Raw genomic sequence first — 9180 nt, forward strand, 5'->3', positions numbered from 1 at the left:
ATAAAGAACTGCACAAATGGAAAATCACTCTCCCTCTTGCCTTGGTTTTAAGTATTACCCACTGACCTCATCATCCAGAACCCCCTAAGATTTTCCACTTATCCAGAGGGACTCACAAGCAAATCCATATTTCAATTTCACCAGAAAGCAGGGATGGCCTAAGAAAAACTACTTTAATCAATAGATCCAATATTCAATATTCCCAATGTATAATTCCATCTTTTCTTTCTCATCCTCTTCAGAATATAACTACCAGGGAATAAGTCAATCATTCAACGAATTAATGAGCAGACTATATTGTCTTTTCACATTGAAGAGAGGGAAAATGGAAGAAAAACAAGTGACTCAAAATCCTGAATTTTATTCTTGGTTATTTATATTTGTTAATTTTATGCTCATATAACAATTGCGAAATATTTAAAGGTAGAAAACAATGCACTTTATATTTGATCTTCTAAATGTATTCACAACATTACCTTGAAAAATGACAAGAAGAAAAGCAAGTTAATTTGTTAATGAACTAGTAGTTTGTATAAAAATACTGCTGGTAGCTTTGAGTTTACAGGGTGCGTTGAAGCACAAAGAATCAAGGTGAGTTTAATTCACAAGGAAGATGCAAATATCAAGTGGAAACATTGTTATATTTTATCACTAGAATTGTGATCTGGTCTTAATTCTACAAATAGTTTTTCTGCTTTGATTTTGAAAACATTTATTATTACTACCTAAATGTCAGTCTATGAAAGAAGCAAAACTGTTTCTTGCCAAGTTCCTGAGTGTTGTGAGGAAATAATGAGGTGATCAATTTAATTATGTGATTGTATTAATATGGGATCTGAAAATAGGTCAAGGTAAGACGTAGTTTCCCTAAACTTGTGTTTTTTAAATCCTATCTTGGGTTCTGATCTCAGTGCCAGTTTTCACGTTTTCAGAAAGCCATTGTCAACATTGAGGGTATGTGGAAGAAAGTTATTAGTCATTACATACCTCACCTAATAACCATGTTACTGAGGAAGAGTTGAAGGAAAAAAAAATGGCTTGGCCTAAAGAAAATTAAATTGAGATGTGGTAATTGTCTTTAAATATTTGAATGTCTGCCATATGAAAAGGGATTGGATGTGTTCGATGAAGTTAAAATACTTATGAATTACAGGGAGAAAATTTCTATTTAATAAAAAGAATATTATAAGTCAGGATTTTCCAATGATACAATAGTTTGCATTAAGTAGCACTGGGATGTTTGAGCAAATGATGAGCATTTATGTAGCTGGGACAGAAGATAGCCTGCTATTGGATGGGTTTTTGAACTCCTGATTTTCCACGGGTTTCAGAAAATATAGATGAAGTATTCTTCATTTTGTTCTTCCCAGGTATATAGCTGATGTGAAAGGAAGGCAATGGAGAAATCCAATGACAGCTCAGAGTATGGTTTTATCTTGGTGGGCTTCTCTGATCATCCCAAGCTGGAGATGGTCTTCTTCATAGTGAATGTTGTTCTCTATTCAGTGGCTGTGTTGGGAAATATAACCATAATCCTTGTGTGTATATTAGACCCTCGACTTCATACCCCAATGTACTTCTTTCTGGCAAATCTTTCCTTTCTGGATCTCTGCTTCAGTACTAGTTGTATCCCCCAGATGCTCGTAAACCTCTGGGGCCCTGATAAGACTATCAGCTATGCCGGTTGTGTTGTCCAGCTTTTCTCTTTCCTTTCTGTTGGGGGAGTTGAGTGCATCCTTTTGGCTGTCATGGCATATGACCGCTATGCTGCAGTCTGTAAACCCTTGCACTACACGGTCATCATGCATCCTCAGCTGTGTTTACGACTGGTGGCTGTGGCCTGGGGGAGCGGACTGGTCAATGCCACTGTCATGGCCCCGCTAACAATGACTCTCTCCAGATGTGGCCGGCGCCGAGTCAACCATTTCCTCTGTGAAATTCCAGCCCTGATCAAGATGGCTTGTGTGGACGCTCGTGCAGTGGAAATGCTGGCCTTTACCTTCGCCATTCTCATCGTCCTCCTGCCCCTCGCCCTTATCCTTGTCTCCTACGGCTACATCGCTGCAGCCGTGCTGAGGATCAAGTCAGCCGCAGGGCGACGGAAGGCCTTCAACACCTGCAGCTCCCATCTCACTGTAGTCTCCCTGTTCTATGGGAGCATCATCTACATGTATATGCAGCCAGGAAACAGCTCTTCCCAAGAGCAAGGCAAGTTTCTCACCCTCTTCTACAACCTGGTGACTCCCATGTTAAATCCGCTCATCTACACCTTACGGAATAAGGAGGTGAAAAGGGCACTGAAGAAGGTTTTGGGGCGGCAACCATGATCAGGAGAGGTGGGATAAGTTATGAAGGTCCTGGAACATACATATTTTTTCAAACCCTAGCATTTGTTTTATGCTTATAATAAATCAATGAATCAAACTTTCTTGGTTTTTTAAAAAATATGGCTAAATATACTGATGTGTTTTTATGTAGAAGAATTATGTTCTGTCATCATGGATCAACCATAGCTGCATGTAATATGAATGAATTGTAGCAGAATAATATTTAGTAAAAAAAATTAAGTCCCAGAAAAAAGGCAAAATAAAGATCCTCATATAGATATGAAATGATGTGTTAAAGATCAGTGAGGGAACCAGGAAGAAGTCATAACCTGTTAAGTCATAAAAGCACAAATTTACATGAAGTAAAAGAATCTTGAAATGAATGTGCAAATGGAGGCAAAAAATAACCTCCTTCCACTGTGGGGGAGTCAATTCAACTTATATCTGACAGAGCAGAATTTGCATGTTATAGAGGAGAATTACTTGGTGTTGCTATCGTTATGTCCAATTCACAAAATTGTAAAATACTTGTCACAGAATGAGAATCAGGTAACCTGGAGGGGTGTCCTCTAGAGTATAGACAATGTGTCATTTTTGACTGAGGCACAAATTTTCCCTACGAACTAAGCCATGTATCTTATTTGTTATAAAACCAAGTATATACTCTCAAGGCTCTTTTTAAAAAGATTTTCCTTATTTTTAACTGTGGTAAAATAAACATAAAAATCATTTTAACCATATTAAGTGGACAATTCTTTATGTAAGTTGGCAATACTGTGTAAATTGGCAATACTGTGTAACTTTCACTACTATCTATTGCCAGACTATTTTCATCATCCTAAACCAAAACTAATATTCATTTAACAATAACTGCCCATTCTTCCCTCCTTCCACCCCAGTAACCACTATTCTGTATTCTGTCACTAAGAATTTTCTTATTTTAAGAAGTTCATATGGGAGAAATCATATAATATTTGCCCTTTTTGTATCTGGCTTATTTTACTCAACATGACATCTTCAAGGTTCATCTATGTTGTAGCATGTACTAGCACATCACTTCTTTTTATAGCTGAGTAATATTCCACCGTATCTTTGCTTTTTTCACACTGATAAACATTTGGGTTGCATTCATCTTTTGACTGTTGTAAATAATGTTGCAGTGAACATTGGCATACAAGTATCTGTCTCCTCTCAATTCTTTTGGGTATTTCTAGGAGTGGGATTGCCAAATCATATGATAATTCTCTTTAACTTTCTGAGAATCCACCAAACTGTTTTCCGTAGCTACTGCACCATTTTTCATTCCCACTTTAGAGTGTAAGAGGGTTCGTATTTCTCCATATCCTCACCAACAGTTGTTATTTTCCGGGTTTTTACAAAATGATTGTCATTCTAATGAGTGTGAAGTGGTATCTCACTGTAGTTTTAACCTGCATTTCTTTAATTGCTAATGATGTTAAGCATCTTTTCATATATTTATTGGCCATTTGTTTATCTTCTTTGAAGAAATTTCTTTCAAATTGTTGGCTAATTTTTAAAATTGGGTTGTCTTGTTGTTGAGTTGTAGAAGTTCTTTATATATTCTGGATACTAAATCCTTATCAGATATATGGTTTTCCAATATTTTGTCCCAATCTGTAGGTTATCTTTTCATTTTTTTGATGAAGTGCTTTAATGCGCAAAAGTTTTTAATTTTTATGAAGTCCTCTTTATATTTTCTTTTGTTGCTTGTGCTTTTGGTGTAAAATTTAAAAGTCCATTACAATTACTCCATTACTACCTTTTTAAAAATTTAGTTGCTTTTTTATAGAGTCCCATTTTCTTTTCCTCTTCTTCTTCTTCTTCTTATTATTATGTAGTGTCCCATTTTGATTCCCTTCTTTCCTTTTCTCTATAATTTTAAAAAAAGATATATTTATTTATTTATTTCTCGCCCTTTCCCCCGCCCCAGTTGTCTGTTCTCTGTGTTTATTTGCCGCGTGTTCTTCTTTGTCCGCTTCTCTTGTTGTCAGCAGCACAGGAATCTGTGTCTCTATTTGTTACGTCAGCTCTCCGTGTGTGTGGCGCCATTCCTGGGCAGGCTGAAATTTCTTTCACGCTGGGTGGCTCTCCTTATGGGGTGCACTCCTTATGCATGGGGCTCTTCTATGCGGGGACAGTCCTGAGTGGCAGGGCACTCCTTGCGCACATCAGCACTGCACATGGGCCAGCTCCACACGGGTCAAGGAGGCCTGGGGTTTGAACAGCGGACCTCCCATGTGGTAGATGGATGCCCTAACCACTGGGCCAAGTCTACTTCCCTCTCTATAATTTTAATTATATATATATATTCCATATATAGGATCATATATAATTGCCCTGGCTAGAACTTCCAGTACAATGTTGAGTAATAGCAGTGTTCCTGATCTTAGAGGGAAAGCTTTCAGTCTTTCACCATTGAGTATGATGTTAGCCATGGAGTTTTCATATATGCCTTTTTATCATGTTCAGCATGGTTTTTTCTATTCCTACTTTTCTATATGTTTTTATCAAGACAGGGTGAAGGATTTTATCAAATGCCTTTTCTGCATCAATTGAGATAATCATGTGGTTTTTGTCCTTCATTTTATTAATGTGGTGTTACATTACAGTAATAGATTTTCTGGTGAACCACCTTGGCATACTTGGGATAAATCCACTTGATCATGGTGTATAATTCTGTTAATGTGTTGTTGGATTTGGTTTGTGAGTATTTTGTTGAGAATTTTGCATCTACATTCATAATGGATATTGGTCAATAATTTTCTTTTCTTGTGGTGTCTTAATCTTGCTTTGGTATTAGGGTGATATTGGATCCATAGAATAAGTTAGGAAGTTCTCCCTCCTCTTCAATTTTTTGGAAGAGTTTGAGCAGGATAGGATATGAGTTAATTCTTCTTAGAATGTTTGATAAAATCCATCAATGATGCCATCCGGTCCTGGGCTTTTGTTTTATGGGATATTTTTGATGACTGACTCAATCTCTTTATTAGTTACTGGTTGGTTGAAATTTTCTGTTTTTTCTTGAGTCAGTGTAGGTAGTTTGTGTGTTTCTGGAATTTTCCATTTCATCTAGGTTATCTAATTCATTGGCATACAATTATTCATAATATCCTCTTATTATCATTTTTATTTCTGGGGGGCCAGTAGTCATTTCCCCCATTCATTTCTTATTTGTTATTTGAGTCCTCTCTTTTTTCTTTGTCAGTCTAACCAAAAGTTTGTTGATTTTACTGATCTTTTCAAAGAACAAACTTGTGGTTTCATTGATTATATTGTTTTGTTTTCATTTTTCTATTTCACTTATCTCTGCTCTAATCTTTGCTATTTCCTTCCTTCTGCTTGTTTTGGGTTTAGTTTGTTCTTCTTTTTGTAGATCCTCCAGTTGTGAGGTTAGGTCACTGATATGAGATTTTTCTTCTTTTTAGTGTAAGCATTTAGAGCCAAAATTTTCTTCTCAGCAGTGCCTTCGTTGCATTCCATAAGTTTAAGTATGTTGTCTTTTCATTTTCATTTGCCTCAAGAGATTTCCTAATTTCCCTTGTGATTTCTCCTTTGACCCACTGGTTCTTTAAAAGCACACTTTTAATTTCCACATATTTGTGAATTTCCAATTCTCCCTGTTATTAATTTCTAGCTTCATACCATTGTACTTGGAGAAGAAACATTGTATGATATCAATATTTTTTAAATATTTGAGGTTTGTTTTTTGACCTAATGTATGGTCTTTCCTGAAGAACAATCCATGTGCCATAGAAAAGAATGTGTATTCTGCTGCTATTGGATGAGGTATCCTGTATGTGTCTATTAGGTCCCATTGGTTTATAATATGGTTTGAGTCTTCTCTTTCCTTATAGATCTGCTGTCTAGGTGTTCTAACCATTACTGAAAGCGGTATCTTTTGGGACTTCAGTGACACATGTATTCATATACTTGATAGTGTCCCATATGTCCCTAAGACTTTGTTCATTTTGTTCATTATTTTTTCTTTCTGCTCCTCACATAGGGTGAATTCAATGGTCTTTTCATCAGGTTCACTGATTCTTTCGTCTTTTTGCTCAAATCTGCTGTTGTATCTGTCCTTTCAATTATTGTCCTTTGCAACTTCAAAATTTGTTTGGTTCTTTCTCATAATTTCCATCTCTTTATTTTAGTCAGACAATGTTTCCTTAATTGCCTTTACTTCTTATATTTTGATTCCATTAGTTCATTGAACATCTTTAATACAGTCAATTTAAAGTCTCTGTCAAAAAGACCCAATGTATGAACTTCTTCGGGCACTGTTTCTGGCTATTTTTTTCCCTATGGCTCACCATATTTTCTTGTTTCTCTGTATTTTTCATAATTTTTGCTGTTGTTGAGAACTGGACAGTCTGAGTATTTTTGCTCATGGAGGAAAAGAGGAAAAGAGAAAAGAGGAAAAAAGTAGGTCCACCTCTTTAAGACTCCTCTGCCACTTTTGCCTGAGGTGGTTGGAATGATGTCCACTCTCAGACCAGGCCATCCAGTGATCTGAAGAAGCTCAGTAATCAGACCACACTCCCCTAGATTTTGGAGGAATCGGCTTTTATAACTCCCCTGGAGCAGAGAAGTCCCCACTGATGCCTGCCATGTGGCTGGGACATGGGGGAAGGCAGCCTCTGCACAGAGGGTGGAATTCACTGATATTTACGATAACTTCACAGCCTCTTCCTCCAGCTTTTCCCTAGATGTTATTGTGTTCCTTAGACTCCAGAGTTTCAAAAAGTTGATTCAGACCATTTCTGTCGGTTCAGTAGTTGTTCTGGTGAAGGGACTGATCCCTGGGGCTCCTATTCTGCTGTCTCCTCACCTATAGCCATCCATCCTGATTTTTTTTTTTTTTTGAGTACCGGGATGGGGGACTGAACCCCAGACCTCATATGTGGAAAGCTAGCATTCGACCACTGAGCCACATCAGCTCCCCAGGTTACTGCTGTTGTTTTCCATTTGTTTGTGGAAGGCACCAGAAACCAAACCCAGGACCTCCCATGTGGGAAGCAGGTGCTCAACGCTTGAGCCACATCTGCTCCCTGATCCTGATTTTTCAAATGGTGAAACAATGGTTTATGGAGCCTATGTTCCAGGACACTCAGGAAATGTGTGGAATTCAGAAGTGGATTGTATGATGCCTGAACCTGTCCTCTCATCTGCTGGATAACACTGCCCTTGCTGTAGATTGTTCAGTGCACATTCAGGTCACTAATTATAGGCCTTGTTTTTATTATCTATTGTACAATCCTTAAAGCATGCGGGGTATGCTGTAGAGCCTATCAGAGAATGCTCATCATTTAACTATTAACAGCAAGACATTGCCCAATGCCCCATGTGAATCTTCTGTCAAATCTTCCCCATGCTTTAATGGTCAGTTTCAAATAGAACATATTTATCATATTGTCTTGGACTCCTCAGTTTAAAAATTCTCTGACTCCTTTCAGCCCCTTGCATTTTTATACACTGAAATGAGTTTTTCTAGTTAATATTATTTATATTTATAAATTTCATGTAGATTAGATTGTAAGGTCCTTAATAGCAAGGGGATTTATCTTTTTAATTTCTCTTAGTACCATTCAAGGTATTAGATTGCTATTGAAATGCTTGTAGATAGTAAGTAACCAACAATAGCTTGGAATGATTATTAATTTTAACTGATTACATCCAGAAATTACTCCTTCATTTTTTAAATAACTTTTTTGTTGTTGTTGGCTCCCTCGTCTGTTTGCTCATTTGTTTTTGCTCATTGTCTGTTTCTATTTTTTGTTTTTTGAGTTTTTTGGGTCATTGTCTGCTCACTGTTTTTGCTCTTTGCCTGCTTGTTTTCTTTAGGAGGCACAACAGGAACCAAACCAAGACCTCCCGTGTGGGAGGCAGGCACTTATCTGCGTGAGCCACATCCACTCCCCAACTCCTTCATTTTTAGTTGATGCCATTATCTAACTTTTATTCTTCAAGATCATAAGTGAATTTGTCACAATGTACTATCTCAATTTAAATCCACTCTGCCAAATATTTTATACTTTTTAATCTCAAATCAATGTAAACTATGATGAGGGAGAAAATAAAGTCATTGAGGAATGTCTTTCCATGGGTATCAAAAATAATCCCCAGTTTTTTGGAATAAAACTCTCTCTTTTTCCTAAATGTGAGTTACAAACTTGTGGGGAATTACTATGAATTCTGTGATGGTCTAGAGTCTGTTTCCATAGAGGAGGCTGGACAGTACCAAAGGTTCAGTATTTGATTAAAACTTTTTGGACTGCCGTAAGAAAAATATTTCTTCTTTTGGCATTAAAACAATTTTCTCACATACAATACCCTTTCAGTCACAAATTCATTATTCCTTATTTATTACCCATTTACCATTTTTTAAAAATATTTATTTGTCTTCCCATCCCCTCAATTTTTTGCATTTGCTGTGTCTGTTGTGTGCTGATCTTCTTTTCTTTTTTTATTTATTTTTCTTTTTTTTTTAAAGCTTGCTGCTTTTTTTTTTAAAGATTTATTTATTTATTTATTTCTCTCCCTTCCCCCCTGCCCCAGTTGTCTGTTCTGTGTCTATTTGCTACATGTTCTTTTTTGTCTGCTTCTGTTGTTGTCAGTGGCACGGGAATCTGTGTCTCTTTTGTTGCGTCATCTTGCTGTGTCAGGTCTCCATGTGCGCAGCACCATTCCTGGGCAGGCTGAAGTTTCTTTTGCGCTGGGTGGCTCTCCTTATGGAGCGCACTCCTTGCCCGTGGGGCTCCCCTACGTGGCAGGGCACTCCTTGCGTGCATCAGCACTGCGCATGGGCCAGCTCCATACGGGTCAAGGAGGCCTG

General features: G+C 37.4%; 1 protein-coding gene across 1 annotated transcript; it reads left to right on the top strand.

Annotated features, from left to right (window-relative positions):
• The first annotated feature begins 1397 nt into the window (after nt 1-1397).
• On the top strand, nt 1398-2327 carry LOC101447037 (putative olfactory receptor 2W6). The gene has a single exon (XM_004481858.1). The coding sequence runs from the start codon at nt 1398-1400 to the stop codon at nt 2325-2327; it is 930 nt and encodes a 309-aa protein (XP_004481915.1).
• Nucleotides 2328-9180: the final 6853 nt, after the last annotated feature.

This window comes from Dasypus novemcinctus, chromosome 22 (assembly GCF_030445035.2).
Source record: "Dasypus novemcinctus isolate mDasNov1 chromosome 22, mDasNov1.1.hap2, whole genome shotgun sequence".
Taxonomy (NCBI): Eukaryota; Metazoa; Chordata; class Mammalia; order Cingulata; family Dasypodidae; genus Dasypus; species Dasypus novemcinctus.